The sequence below is a fragment of the Ciona robusta genome, chromosome 3 (assembly GCF_009617815.1).
Source record: "Ciona robusta chromosome 3, ASM961781v2".
Classification (NCBI taxonomy): domain Eukaryota; kingdom Metazoa; phylum Chordata; class Ascidiacea; order Phlebobranchia; family Cionidae; genus Ciona; species Ciona robusta.
Window position 1 is genome coordinate 7,952,198 of NC_143237.1, and position 16,239 is coordinate 7,968,436.

General features: G+C 35.4%; 2 protein-coding genes across 2 annotated transcripts; both read left to right on the forward strand.

Annotated features, from left to right (window-relative positions):
- Positions 1–106: 106 nt before the first annotated feature.
- On the forward strand, positions 107–10,344 carry LOC149738820 (protein phosphatase 1 regulatory subunit 16A-like). The gene is made up of 11 exons (XM_089874998.1): positions 107–574; positions 1,028–1,194; positions 1,598–1,668; positions 2,759–2,904; positions 3,591–3,694; positions 4,626–4,750; positions 5,521–5,646; positions 6,012–6,090; positions 7,250–7,382; positions 8,012–8,123; positions 8,823–10,344. Exons 1-11 carry the CDS (start codon positions 510–512, stop codon positions 9,249–9,251), a joined length of 1,557 nt encoding a protein of 518 aa, XP_089731124.1. The 5' UTR covers positions 107–509; the 3' UTR covers positions 9,252–10,344.
- A 641-nt stretch (positions 10,345–10,985) lies between these two features.
- Positions 10,986–12,792, forward strand: LOC149738821 (elongation factor 1-beta-like). The gene is made up of 6 exons (XM_089875003.1): positions 10,986–11,157; positions 11,366–11,488; positions 11,717–11,910; positions 12,257–12,382; positions 12,530–12,597; positions 12,666–12,792. The coding sequence occupies exons 1-6, from the start codon at positions 11,078–11,080 to the stop codon at positions 12,750–12,752; spliced, it is 678 nt and encodes a 225-aa protein (XP_089731129.1). The 5' UTR covers positions 10,986–11,077; the 3' UTR covers positions 12,753–12,792.
- Positions 12,793–16,239: the final 3,447 nt, after the last annotated feature.

Consider the following 16,239-nt stretch of genomic DNA (forward strand, 5'->3'; position numbering starts at 1 on the left):
TTTCGATCTGACGTCAAAATAAAAGTTACACATACACAATTGAGACCATATATGTTGTAGAAACTCAACTTTACGTCGAAGAGCCTTTGTTACACGCTTCATCATAATGTTGTTTGTTGTGGTTCGATCACTTTAATGTTGTCGCTGTCGAGTCAAGCAGCTGGCTACGTAAAGAAAGAAAGAAAAAAAACGAAAGAGCGGCGTATTGTGCAATTTATGTATAATATGCTTGATTCCGCTACATAAATGTGATTTACTATATCGTTTTTTTGCACTATAATACAATTTAAATATGAAGTGGCAGTTTCAGTAAAAAGTGTATTGTTTAGTGCACGTATTAATTAGAAAAAAGGCGCCTTTGCTGTCGTGTTGGTAAATCGTCTACTTAATAGTTTTTCCTCTAAATTTCACGTGTTTTATAATTGTGCAGATTCATGATGGACACTGCCTAGTAGTTTTGTAATTACCACGATTTACATCAGCAAGTTGTATTTAAATTGTAGATAATTATGGTGAGCCACGAAACGCTTGTAGCGGAACTATCTGTGGTCAGTAGCATGAGCACTGAGGATAGGTATGTTTATATTGCTTAAACAGATATTATTTAATTTCACATAAACTCATTCGTCAGTCCACATCGTGTTCAAAACAAAATACTTGTTTCATTTTCAAAGTTGAATGATAACCTGTTGCTGATTTTAATTTTGAGGTCAAAACAATATTTACGTAATTTGAATATAGTATTGTATTTTTTTGACACTCAATTTTTCAATTTATTTTTTTTACATAAATTAAAAATGATAATATGGTTTCGAGGCCCTAAATGCAATGACATTGTCCTTAATTATATTTTTAATAATTGATTTGCGTTAACTTGTAAGCAGGCTAGAGGTTGCCTAAAACAGAACATTCATATTATAAAGATAAATAGAATTCATTATACAATAAAAAGTTAAATAATTGAATAGTTCTATAGGCTCTGTATGCAATGTCTTATTTCCAAAATAACCTTTTTTTCCATTTTCAGGTTAAATCATGCTCAAAAAAGAAGAATTGAACAAATTCGAAAATGGAATGAATATGAGAAAAAACTAAATGATGCAAACAAGCCTAAAGCAAATCTTGGAAAGTCTGTCAAATTTGGGGATTGCGTAACTTTGCTTGAAGCTGCTGCCAGGAATGATTATGATGAAGGTGAAACTCATATATTAAAATACTAACTTTTGTATGAATTTTAAAATTTGATTTTCCAAAAAGAAATTGGGACTGTTTTTTTTGTAAAAAATAAATAATTTATATATATAGCTTATATATATTATTATGATTTGTTAGAGCTTAATGGAGTAAACCTGACAATAAATTGAAAAATGCAGGGTAAAGTTTCAGGGTTACATGTTTGATGTTTAAATCAATATCTTGACACATACTAGACATTGATGACTTGACCACTCCTATGGGTATACCATACCATAGGTATCACATATATCTCACATCCCATAGTTAAATTTCAATTTCACATAATTCATCATTAAATTTTGTGCCTATGAAAATCAATTGAAGCGCATAAAGGTTTAAACCTAATTTGCTAATATTACAGTAAAACATCTGCTTGAAAGTAAAGTTAACCCAAATGAAGCAAATGATGATGGTTTAACTGCCCTACATCAGGTACAATGCTTACTATTGTATATCTATGTGTATATATAAAAGAATCCTCATGATTTTGGTCTCTGTGTATTTAAAATATTATGTTGCCCAATTCGTTCATTTTTAGTAATGCTTGGAAATTATGCAATGCGTTTTTTTTAGAAATTGTTTTTGGTCTGGTGCCATTGCTTAGTGCCTAGGTGTTTGCATAGGAACTGATGTTCCCTGCAATTGATAGTGAATGTGTCCTTGAGCGAGACACTTAACGGACATTACCAAGGTCACTAATGGACTGTAACACCCTGGGGTTAAGAAAATTGGCTAACTTTGGCCTAAATCTCAAGTCCCATGGTGTGCCATACTGAAGAACCTCACTCACATGGAATAAAATTTAAATGTTAACTCAAGCTGAATTAAAATAAAAATTCTCCATTCCATTGACCAATTTTTTTCGATGTAAAAATGCAGTTCTGCTCATGTTAATTTATTTTTGTTTACCGCATAGTTAGTTCTTTAGCTGCAAGCACTATTTTTAATCACCTTTTTATGCTAGTATGGATTTATAGGTTAAGCTATAAAGCTGCCATAGCTATTAAATGTTAAAGAGTATTAAATTACAAGCTTATGTAATAATCTCTACACTGTAAGTGTAGCTCTCTAGACCGTTTACACAATTCAAGTGTTGCCCACTGTACCGTTTACAAACCCTCTTTATTATGTGGCAATATTCAAATTCATAAGCCATGTCAGTTGCTATGCTGGGATTGAATAACTTTACCTTTTACCATGGCACTGCTATAGTTGGCTATTTTATAAGTTATAGTTTGGTAGAAGACAGAATGATATAAAAAAGATGTAGCCCAAACTTATATTTATAATTGTTGCAAATTCAATTGTAGCACAAACTCATATTTATATTTCTGATGAGGACTCGATTTTTGTAATATGCTTATTCCAACAGTTCTTTGTCTCTGTTAACAAAACAACAAGCTTTTCATGCATAGTAGTAGTATGTGACGTCATGATTAGCTTCCTTCTCCATGCATCCTGCTACTGCCATTCTCAAAATATGCAACTGTTGCGTTTATGAAAAGCAAACTATCCATTACAGGCGTGCATTGATAATTTTGACGGAATTGTTGAACTTTTATTGGAGAACGGCGCTTACGTTAACTCAGTGGACAGTGAGTTCTGGACGCCACTCCATGCTGCTTGTACGTGTGGACACACCAACATTGCACAAATCCTTGTGGATAGGTAAGCATGCTTAACTTATATCGTTCTTATAAGTGTAGCGACCACGCTTATTTCTTCCAAATAAATGTAAATATGTTTTTAACTGTAAGCGTGTTCTAACAACTGTTGTTTTGTCGCAATATACTGTCTTTTTGTTTAAAGTATTTCTAAATCTTTGCTACCCTAATCAAAGAGAAAAACAAAGTTATTATTATGATTAGGCTACCAGTTAAAGAAGTTTAGTTTTTTATTAATAAGCAAAAAATATAATTTTTTGTTGTGTATCAAAGCATATATAGGGGGGCTTGATTTTGGATAACCATTTCTCCCATACGTTTACCCTCGGTTTTGAGATGACAATTAATAACTTGGTTTTGGTAGCCATAGGAAGATATATTTCAATTCAATGACATTCGTCCACAATCCATATTTCCGACATTGAAATTTAAGGCGTAACTATTGGCAGTGCAAATGTTTTAATGTCATTTTCCTTAAATCCATCCCGACGTTTCGTAACTGCTTCAATAACTGTTTGAAGTTTTGTTTAACTTAGCCAAACAGAATCCATAACCTTAAACACACAGACTGTAATTCATCTATTCCTAATGTCAGGAAGTTTGTAAATATGACTTAAACCGCAAATCTGCCTCACCTGTGTAGTTTAGCAGCCAATGATGTAGAAATGATGTTGCTGCATGTTTCGACAGGGGCGCTAACCTTCTCTCGCTTAATGCTGACCAAAATATGCCGTATGATATCTGTGAAGAAGAAGACACACTTGTTTATATCGAGCGTGCTATGGCTAAAAAAGGTACCATGTTTTATGCAAACTGTATGGGCCATTTGATCATCAAATTTTTTATTGAATTTTTTATACAAATCCCAAAAGACCTACATAGACATGCTTGTTTTGTTGACAATGTAGTTAGATACTAGCCATAGCGAGTAATTTTAAAGTTTTTTTTTTTTCTTATAAAGTCAAAAGGGATCTCGCTGAATTTTGTTAAATTGAAATTTTTCCTTTTTACACAAAACACTTTTAACTCTTTTAAATGTATTAAAATCTGATTTTGTTGTTAGCAATGCTTTCAATTACATACAACAGTCATATTAAAGATTGCATCACAATTGCCCTTTTACATAATTGCAACAGATGTATGAGTATGACGTTGCTTTGTATAAATAGTAACCAATATGTAAGCTGTTTAATGTGATGTTAACTCTCTTACTCAGAAATCATGGGACCATAAGCTTTAATCATATAATTGGGTCTTAATGTTCGTTTTATATTTGTATTTGTATTAATATGTTGCTATCAAATTCTTCAAATTTTAGTGGAGTGTGGGTAACTTTGTTTGAATACAGTTACACATTGTATAGTTATCAACTTATAACATAAGAAAACCTTGGAAATTAATGTGGTAAATAGTAAATACAATATTTTTGCTCTGCTTGATTGTAGACACCAAACAGCAGGATAAAAGCTGTTTTAAATGTGCAACTTAGGTGTTAAAACATATACTCCCGCCCTGTTTTAAAAGTTGGGGAAATTTTCTAGAGCCAGACACCCCTAACAATATGGCTTGTTACTTCAGGTATTTATTTAAAGTATCTTTACTGAGGATACCGGAAGTCACAAACATATGATGCCAACCTTGTTTCAAAAGTTAGGGTGCCCCATCCATTCCTAGGCACCCCTAACAATATGGCTTTGCTTAATAATCATTTCCATGTTACTTCAGGTATAACCCAGGAAGAAATAAATGATTCAAGGTCGGCGAAAGAGCGAAAAATCATGGAGGATGTTGTTGCTATGGTTGAAAGTGGGGGAGATATTGAGAAAAAGGATGAGAATGGAGCTACCATTGTAAGTTATCATTGTTAGTTTCTATCGTAAAAATTTTTGCATTAACTTCAGTTTTTGATTTTTGACTATGATAGTAAACAGACCTTTAAAAGTATTGTCTCAATGGTTACGCATTTTATGGGCAATTACATTTACATTGTTTAACCAACTTATACTAAAATATGACCTGTTTCACCAGTCACCAGCCAAACGCTTATTGGACAAAATCAATACAGTTATTGTTTAACCAAACTGGTGTATAGGTGTAAACACCAGTGTTTAATCCATATTCATTGCCCCTTCTAGTTATTACTGTTTTAAAACCTTCTAAAACCAATATTTTAACAAGTCTTTTATGAAATCAAATATTGTATTTTGTATATTTTTGTTGAACATTAGTTTTACTGTGTATGACATTATGACAGTGTACCTATACATTTTGCCCTAGTTTCTACAACATCTGGTGTATTTTAGAAAGTTATATTTAAACGATCGCAATAGCTTTAATTAGCCATCCATGTGTGTTATTACGTTGAGTGCTGTGCAGTGACTCACCACCCAGCATAGGTTTCACACTAAGAGTTGTTTTGCTTCCCGTTACAACACTCAAACCTGGTCTGAATCACTTACAGTGCGTAGTTGCGCTTTGTAATTATAAACCAGCTTGTTTTATCTTCATTAAGCAGCGTAAATTACGCAACACAATCAAATCATACAGCCTAAATAAGAGCCAGGGAAAATTCGATTTTTTATGAGCTGTATTTTTATTTCTGAACTGCTTGCTTTTCCAGCTTCACATTGCTGCCGCAAATGGTTATGTGGACCTAACTAGATACTTCCTTCTTCAAACTACCAATGTAAACATCCAGGATAATGATGGATGGACCCCACTGCATGCTGCAGCTTGCTGGTGCCAGGTACAAACTATAAGATGAACTGATGAAAAATCAAATCAGTGTAACATGATATTCTTATCACTTTTTGTGTGTAACACAATACTTTATAGGAAAATGTTGTTCAAAAGTTTAGCAACATTTGATAGGACAATATTTTGCTAATAGAGAAACTGCTGTATTGTGGTGGGCAGTATGTCGAATATGAATTTCCTTTTTGTAGATGCAAAATCAGATCAGTGTAATATGATATCCTTATCACTGTTCGGCGCAACATTTTACTTCATGGAGAAATGTTGTTCAAAAATTCAGCAACTATTTTGCTAACAGAGAAAATGATATAATAGGATGTTACATGCAGTATATCTAATATGACTTTCATGTTTTAGATGGATATTGTTGAGATTCTTGGCCTTGAGTCCAACGGTGACCCTTCAATTAAGAATAAACTGGGAGAGCTTCCTGCAGGTAAACATTTACCAACTACCTACCCAAATTACAATGTTTAAAATTACTTTTCTTGGAATTGGAGATATGCCAGCAGCAATGCATCTAGCAGATTAATAATTTATAAAACTCGATAAATCGTACTACAGGTTACTTGGTATATAGATTACCCCGAATGCTATACACCCTTGCAGTTTGCAGTCGTGGTCAGCTAATTGGTTTCAGGATCAATACATCACATGGTAGCATTGGTAATAGTTAATCACCAAGCCATGTTGCACTTGACTTCTGTTCTTTGCTCAAATTAAGCTTCAAGTGGGGCATGGAATTTTGATTATTCTGCGCCGCTCTCAAGAGCTAAAACAACAATTAACTGTTGTTCCGGAGTTGGTTTAGTATTAGCTTATGAGTGTATTGACTTTTAAGCCACTCCGACGACCCTTGAGGGTTTCAGTTAACACAGTGTATTCCCACTGCACCAGCAAATTATATACAGTGATTGATATTTTGAGTTAAATTGCCAAGATGTCATAGGTGTCACTTATTGTTGACAAAATCTGGAGTGACATTTCTAAAACGCTCATTATTTTTTAAACATAAGGAATCACATTGATTAATGTGGTGAATGCAATATACTTGATCCCTGCTTGCATAGTGACCTTATACGGCAGGGTAAAAAGTAAACAGTTTAACAGCGGGGTAAAAACTGTTAAAAACTGGGTTTTAAAACATATGATGTCAACTTTTGGTCAAAGTTGCGTAGACACCCCCAACGTTAAGCTTATGCCACACACTTCTATCCTAACATGTGACGTGTCAAGATTGAGTAATAATTAACCACAAACACACAGCGTGTCAGCTCTTTGAAGTTCATAACATGGACTTTACCACTCATTCCATGCAAATTTTGCAACATAGTGAACAACGTGGCAAAATTTGCTTTGGTACAATACTTAACCCTAATCTTACTTATTTACAAAAATTGTCCATTGTTTGCCCCCTTATAAGTCAACTTTAACCGTTTTAAAACCTTAAACGAGGTTAAATATTTATTTTACCATTGCGGGTGTTTTCGTATAAATAATGGACTCCAACGAAAATGACAAGTTTTTGTAAAAAAAATAAATTAAACTATAAAATTTTTTATTTATCGTTTTTAACAAGCTCATTAAACTCCCAGATGTAACGGAGGACGAAGAGATTAAAGCCCTGCTTAATAAACTCAAATCGCAAAAAGAAAAGCGAAAGAAGTTCCACGGTTTCCTGAAATCGAACGGTCGAAACAGCCACGCTAGAGCATCTGGAATGCGGGGGTAGGCAAACTCCCTTTAGATAACGAAGCTCTTTTAACGCCTCTGTAAACGTTAAACGTATTTTATGTGCTGTGCAATAATATTATCACAGAAACGCACTCTTGCACAGGCTGTACATTTTCAGCCATAAGCAAATGAACGAGTTTTATGTACTGTGTGGTAATATTATCACAAAAACGCACGGCTGAAATTAATAGCTCGTGTTTCTCGTACTTTAGCAGGACTTGAGCATTGGTAGGTTGCACTTTATTTAGGCTTAAGGAATGTTCATTTTCAGCCATAAGCAAATGAGCGTAACCAAACTGTTTTTAAAGCTAATAGCAAACAATGGTTTCATGTATGCGCTTTCTTGGCGCTCAGGGCAAATTCCTTGCACGGAAAACCACGGGTTGAACCGCGTATGTTGACCTACAACGTTGTGGAACCGCTTTGATCTAATAAATGTATTTACTGGTCAAAAACGAGGGTTACAGTTTCCCAATACATAGTACGAATGGGGAAACGTATAACATTCGTTTTTCTCGATTCCTTGATCCAACAGAGGGAAATTAAATCACTGTAGAGGATTTAGCCGATTTTTCAACTCTCAGAGTTTATTTATTTTATTTTAATCTAACTTTCCGTTACAGCCAATCGTTTAAAGGTCGTAGCAAGCGAGATAAAAAGAATGGAATTTCAGCCGTCGAGGCAAAATCCGAGGCTCAGTTCTGGATAAAAGGGCAAGACACCGAGACGGATATGGTAAGTTATCCATGGCCGTTGTTTTGTTCATTTTAGCTCCAATTTTGCTGCGGGTTGTTTCGTTTAAACGCACAGCCATTAACCGCCTTGATGTTTGTCAAGTTTAGACTAGCTAAGGCATCTAACAACTCTCGTTTCGCCGTTAAACCGCTTTTATTCTGTTTCCTTGACCGTGCAGTCCACTGCGAAGAAGAGCTTCAAGTTTTTTTCATTGCCAAAATTTCCCACCCGTAAAAAGAAGGACAAACACGACAAATAGTGTTTTCCGCACACGGTAAGGCGCTGGCATCGTGTCCTTTTTGTTTGCACGGTTCCCCTTTGCATTTCCTCGTGGGCATGCCTCATTCATTTCTTGTTTCCCATCAACGGTCATCGCACGTCGGTGCATGGACTTCATCCAAGTACAGCAGACAAGCTTCTTGTTTAATATTAATTTTCAACGGAACACCAATCTTCAAAATACGTTTATATCTAAAATTCGGACCCAGGAACGCAAAATCGATTCACTTCTCTACAGATGGTCCAACACGCAATTAAACCCTTTCCGTTATTTACTTTATTTAATTAAAAATCCTGTTTTTCTTATTTTTCCTCAGTTTAAAATTTCTTTTTTTTTCTGAAATAACAAATTAATCCAAAACAGTGAAAACGTCACGATTTTTTTCACCAACCTAAAATTCTCTTTTCACATTCCTACAGGTTCCTATTTCCAAGCCACAGCCGAATCTCTTGACATCTCATGACTTAGAGGGAAATTACGTCCAAACATCGAACGATTCCGACTCCCTCTCGTCAGAATCGAACATTTCGACCGAAAATCGGAAAGACATTGCCCCAGTCGAGGCTCCAAAACGCGACAACAACAACAAGGGTTCGAAGCCCACCCCTTCTACTGCAGATCACGACAAATCCGTACCGACCAAACGATCAAAAAACGGCCTTCTATCCAGCAAAGAGGGCGAGACATTATCTGATTACAAGAAACGACGATCAAAAGACGCTGGAGATCCAGCCGCCCACAAATCTCGTTCCATTGGATCTCCTGCCCTGGACGGTGACAGGTTGGCTATATACCAACAAGTCGCTGGTTCGAAAAGTCGCAAGAAACGAAGCTGCTTAATTCTTTAACATATTTTATTTTCGTAATCCGGATTGCTTTATAGAGTTTATCGCTTATTTCTTTCGTTATACGTTGTACTCTACCAAATGTTCCGTTTTCTGCCGTAATGTGCTCACAATGCAAGAATGCGACGAACAATCCGTTTCAGTGACGTCACAGTCCGCATTTTGTTGAAACAATCCTCTCCAGTTATTGATTGCTTCGTTAAAATACGGTAAAAATCCGGCGTTTGTAAGACCTTGTACGAAAACCTTCTGGAAACTGTGATGTTATTCAAATTCTAAGTAATCGATTTTGCTTATTTTGCTGCACGGCAAGCAACTCGTTGCTACGCTTGCAGAAAGGTGTGCATCCCTATTTATTATACGACACTGTATTTGATCACAGAGTGTATACTCGGATCGCATGTTTATTGATTGTGACATTGATTTGCTGAACTGCACTTATTGCTTGTCACTGAGGTATGACACCCCACACGAATATCCACTTTGCTTCACACGCCGGCTATTACTGCTGCTACACCGGACTATATCACTATCATGGCTTCAAGAACCGTGTTTACCGCTGGGACCTTGTAACGAACATAACTTCATACACGGTATAAATCCCAAGGTCACAAGCCTTATAGCAAACGTGCAATAAACCTTCGTACTTCAATCTATCCCACAAAGTGGTAGCATCATATTCCCGCTTAGTATTTTTCTCTTCCAAATTTAAAATGTCGTAACGCTTTGTTTGACAGCTATACCCGATCTCCGAATTGAAAACTGGCCAACCATACGTGTGAAATTGCGTTTTATAACTCAGTACAAGCGGTCCAAATATCTTGTCCAACTGTGAATAATGGTGTTACAATTTCTACCCCACTATATGTAGCATCTGTTTCATTCGCTTTGGTTTTGTAGCTAATCGTGCAATCCGTACCCGACAATTCTATCAAATGTTTTTCTTGTTTTTTTTCGTGACCTTTCAAGTCCTCACCAAATATATAAGAAGCATTTGTTAGTTGAATTAATTTTCCACAATCATTTGCAGTGCAATGCTGGCTATGATTGGCTCGTGTTGTTTCATTATCTAATAAAGTAGAGTGTTTCCTATGTATTTATTGCCGTGTCGGTAAGATGTTATAGACCAACAGTTTATTAATTGTTAGCCTACAAGGTACTACATCATCTGTTACATACACTATATTAAATATAGGTCCGCGGGGTAAGATTGAACACATTTAGTTTTATAATTCTTCGATTGTTCTTTGTTTACTACTAAATTAGACGATAAAATGAAATAAAATAGAATGGAAATGTGTCCCATCTTTCCCAATCCTACTATATATTTTGTTCCTGAGGATATTTTTTGTTTTTCAGAAACAAATATGTTTTGTTTGTCACGGAAAAGCTGTTTTAACTGATTCGAAATATTCAGTAAATAACTAATACCCCCCTTTAAATTAAAAATAATTAATCTGAATTTCGGACAAAACTCCTCGGGCAGCACTGAACGCCACGCAATATATTTAGATCCTATAAGACTAAATTAAAGCAAAATACGTCTTAAAAGACAGATAGAAAACCTAAATTGCAGTTTAAGTATAAACTGTTATCATAAAACGCATAGTGATGCTTAGTTGCTTTTAAAATACACTATCCATCATTTTTCGCAAGTGATAAATCCAATTAAACGGCTGGTGAAAATTTCAAACGCACTATGACGGATGCGTTGTAGGCTGTCTGAAGTTTTTGACTTCGAGAAAACACGCTGTCTTTTTCTCTACCCAGGCAACGGTTTGCAGTTTAATTGAATTAGTTTTCTCTGCGGTAACTTTAATTTAACAAAAATGGGTTTCGGAAATTTAAAAACTGATGCAGGTCTCACTGCCCTTAATAATTATTTGGCCGATAAAAGCTACATTGAAGGGTAAGTATATAGAGTCATACCGTTTTAATGCCTAACTTGATTTCGTAATCATCCAAAACGAAAATTCGAACAGTATTGCGCCGCTGTTGCGTGTACTAATGTATAATATCAATACCTAAGCAACGAAGGAGATAAAAAGTCGAACATTAATGCCTCATAGCTGTATTTACCCGAGTGAATGTTCAAAGCGAGTTTTCTATTCTTCCAGGTATGTTCCGTCCCAAGTTGACGTGGTTGTCTTTGCGGCCATGTCCGCAGCACCAGCATCCAAATTCTGCCATGCGTTGAGATGGTACAACCACATGAAATCCTATCAATGCAAATTTGCCAGGTTGGTTGTTTGTAAAATTTTACTTTGATAATCCATGTTCATGTATAAAATAAAAGAGTAAAAATTCACTCATTTGTACTAGGATAACCCCTGTCCTATAACCTCTAACTAATTGATTTTTTGATCTTCTTTTTACTATGAAGTAGTACTGAAAACTAAAAGTACTTATGGGGCATGACATATTGACATTTTTTTAAATCCAACTAATTTATCTTTTATTTCTTTCAGTCTCCCTGGTGTTAAGAAAGCTCTTGAACAATGCGGACCATCAGCTGTCACAAACGGAACAGCAGCTGCAGAAAGTGACGAAGACTCCGATGATGATGTTGATCTCTTCGGATCAGATGAAGAAGAGGAAAGTGAAGCAGATAAGAAGATCAGAGAAGACCGACTTGCTGCGTATGCCGCGAAAAAGAGCAAAAGTTAGTCGAAAATGTGAACTTTGAACTTCGAAGTGTGTTATGCTTTGCATAATGTATTTGCATATTTTTTATCAAATTATACTTGTGCTACTGGCCGAGAGTTTTAGTACAAGCAGCGGGGCAGCCAGACTGGGTGTTGGGGTTTGCGAATTCCCTTTTTAAAAAAATACAAAAGAATTTTTTTGAAAAACTTTCTCATATTTTTTTTCTGGATACACTACTGAGTAGAAGTTTGCCATTTCATACACTTAGTGCCCGCCCACATTATACCATGTGTGTAAGTTGTATCTTAATGTGTTTAACTGTTCCTTGGCAGCTTTTTTTTGTAAACCGTGTTTTATTTTAGAGCCAGCTCTGATTGCGAAGTCCAACATTATCCTGGATGTTAAACCATGGGGAGACGACACCGACATGGCAGCAGTTGAAAAATGTGTTCGGGATATTGAAGCTGATGGCTTACTTTGGGGAGCATGTAAGAAATCTTATTGTTTTTTTCCAAAATTTTGTGTTTTTTTGTAAAGTAAGATTATGTGTGCTAACACTTGTAGTATATTGATTGTAAAGTTCACACTTCTGTGTTTTCTTTGTTTAAAGATTTTATAATTGCTTTTCGTTCCAGCTAAATTGGTTGCCATTGGATACGGAATCAAGAAGTTACAAATTTCCTGTGTTGTGGAAGACGATAAGGTATGAATACCCAATGTTTGCCTTTAAATAAAAATCTTCGTATAAAATGCTCTTTGTTTTCGATACAGATCTCCACTGATTTTCTTGATGAAGAAATCACGAAAAACGAAGATTTAGTTCAATCTGTTGACATTGCCGCCTTTAACAAAGTTTAGATTTGTTATAGATTCAATAAAAATCATGTTCCATAAATTACTATATTGTGTACATAAGAGTTCATGCTAAACGAGTACTCGATTCTTGATGATATAGTATTGTCGACCACAAAGTTGCATACGTGGTAACTGGTAGGCAGCAACGAGGTGTACGAAACAGAACGTCCCTATTATAACGACTTTCGTTTTCCCGCCACGCGAGGATAAAGTAAGTTGCATTCGTGTGGTCGTGTGTGCCATTGAGCAAGACAGAAACTTCTCAAACTAAGTGATCCAATACAGAGGTTACCCCGGCCACACAGAAAAATGCTCATCTCCAATAAGTTACAAAAGTGGTAACGCAGAAGCGGGCATAAGGTGTATATTAAACAGACACCGGTGTTATGACAACTCATTTTCCCTCGGCACGCGAAGATAAATAAGTTACATTTGTTCAAACATAAGAACTTTGTAATGCCGCAAAAATAAAATGAAGACACGGGTTCAATTAGTGCTGAGTAAATATAAGATGTACCTTGCATGACACGGTAAGTAGCGCTAATGCTGTCAAACGATTTATAAATTGTTTGAATCAGCGTGATAATTATTTGATAAATATTTGTTCCGACATTTTTTGTTAAAAGCCATGTCAGTTATCTCTGGTAAAAACTGAGCCGATCTAAATGTACGGGCTGATCAGAATGTACGTTGTTGCTATACACAACATTGCTCTTAGCGTATTTAAACATACGTTGCCAAATTAATGTTAGACCTATTGTACACCAAACCGCACTTAACTATTTTTATCTTCAATATCATATGTCAAAGTCAATTTCCGAAAATAGAAATCAAAATTATTTAGGCGTGGTCAACCAAATATCCTTGCCAGTTTGTTTGTCCAAGTGATTGGTGGCCGTTACATGTGACGTCACACTATCGACCTAAACACGACAACGGAGGTTTTTACGATTGTTGTCCGAGAGGATTTTTGTTTGCCAATTTTGTGGATAATGCCAAAGGGATGATAACATATGTTAACATGCTCAATGCCTGATTATTACACTCTACTTGGGCGAATTACTCGCCCAGTAGTAGGATTCGCCGACGAGAAGTTTTGTAATTTAAAAAACTTTTCGACCATTTTGACTACTTGATTGATTTCTGTATTTTAGAAATTTAGTTTCAAAAATTCGCATCTTATTTGTTACACTCAAACGGAAGAATGAAAACGCTTCAGTCAATCAAGGGAAAAGATAGGGACAAGAGGGACAGGTAAAACTCTTCGGTTAACTTCGTGTTATATATTTTTTTATATATCTGTTTGTATTTGTTTTATGTGTGTACCCAATGTTGACTGTACAGTGCGCAGTAAACCCTTAACTAATGTGCCAATACACACCGTAACGCAAGAGTTTACGGAAATTGCTATTGGTATTCGTCGTATTTATCGGTAATCGTAAAGAATTTATATAGTTATGCTAGAAAAATAGACTGCTATTCCGATAAAATTTTATTTTGAAGATAACGGGAATCCAAATGAGAAAAACATTGCCTTTTTTCTTATATTGTATAGTAGGCTGGAGTAAGATGGTTACTGTTTCATTCTCCTTTTTTTCATTTAGTATTAAATAAAGAATATTTACATATTCATACAACTGTATAGCATCAATCATCACGACTTTAAAAGAGCGTGGTTATACCTATTAGAAAAAGACCAGAAAATGTGACATGTTTTGTGTTAACGGTATCATCCATATCTTACCCCAAGGTATTATATAATTCTTTTAACATTGTTGTCATCTAAGCTTATTGTGAACAGTAAGGTGGGGAGTATGGAACACCCTTTTATTTTATTTTCTCGTCATATTTGGTAGGGAACAAAGAACACTCAATGAATTATATAAAATCATAGTATACTGAAGTCACTTCAGTATACTATGATAAAATCGTATCCTCACGACTCCTATAGGCTTTGTATATTATGTGCTAAAGGTGTCCCGTCTTCTCCCACCCTATATTCCAGGACCCCGGTTGCTTTAGTGTTTCATATTAATCCACAGATACGAATATTAGGCATACACCTTTTATAGGCTCGCAGCTTATGAATAAATATGTTCCACCACATACTTGTGTAACTATATTCATATAACGAAAGGTGCATGTCGTATATGCTGTATCATACGATACGTATTACAGTATACTGTGGCTTCTGATTACCCTGTTTCTTTATATGTGGCTAATATTTAGGACAACATATATACAGAACTCTGAAAGGACAACTGTATTATAGCAACTGTCGTCAAATGTATTACCAAAAGGCATATACGCTCACAATGGTAGCAATGACGAGCCTCGAACTCGCATAGGGAGACGCTTTAACAACTGTATCATATCAATTTATAACATTAGTATAGTATAACAGACTACCGCTATTAATTGGGTAAGAATTATAGTATCTTCTTCAAATTTTATCGTTAAAAATTCAAACCGTTGTCTACGTAACTAGTATTTCTACAGTAGTGTACTGAAGAAATAATATCGCTGAGTATCAACGCTGTGTCAGTTAACACATTTAATTGGTTTTGTAAAATACAACTATCAAAATAAGCTGTAGGCTACATAACATTGAAGGATAATATGTTGCAGTAATAGTAAAATAGAGCGAGTAAACTAACAGAAACAGCGATGATATATAGTTGACTTACTGTCTGGCTTTAAATCGTTCCGTGTCACAACTTGTAAGTCGCCGGCGACACATTGAAATGGTAAAATATACGTTCGCTAGTTGGCGGTAGTAGACAACCGTTCCTATACCACGTAATGGCGCAGTTGAGTTGCAGAGTTGACCGTTACACCTGAAATAAACAGAACATTGATTAGTGTGGACAAAATGATTTTGAGTGTCGATGAAAATTTTGATAAGGTTAATTGACAAAACTCGAACGTCTTTAAATGTGCTTATATAATTTTAATGCAAAGTCATACCCGGAATTTATACAATTAAAAAAAGTATTTTGGGGTGGTCGTTGGTTTAAACGACCGCAATACAACAAGGTTTTTAAAAACGTATATGGGTTAAAATAATATCGGGCGTGGCCGTTTTGTGATTGAACAGCTGGTGGCGTTAACTTTAAAAAGTATTGTAGTTTTTTAGAATAATGTTTACATGTTTATGAAACTGACTTTGTACAAGTGATATTATGCAAGTAAACGTTCACACTATCTAAAGTTTTTTGATCATTTGACTTTCCATATAGTTTGTTAAGTTACACTGCAAATGCAGTTTGCAAGAGCGCGCAAAATCCGTATTACATTACAACAATTTCTTCTTTTAAAACGCGCGAAACCGCGTTAACTGAATATCGAATGCAGCAGATTGGTTTTAAGTTTATTTTTGATTGGCATCGTTCTTTTGCTGGATCGAAATACCTTTTTTCTGCAGCTGTGCGAAATACGTGCAAGTATGCGCGTGAAATTAAGTTTTTTATTTAAACGACCGTTTCTTTCA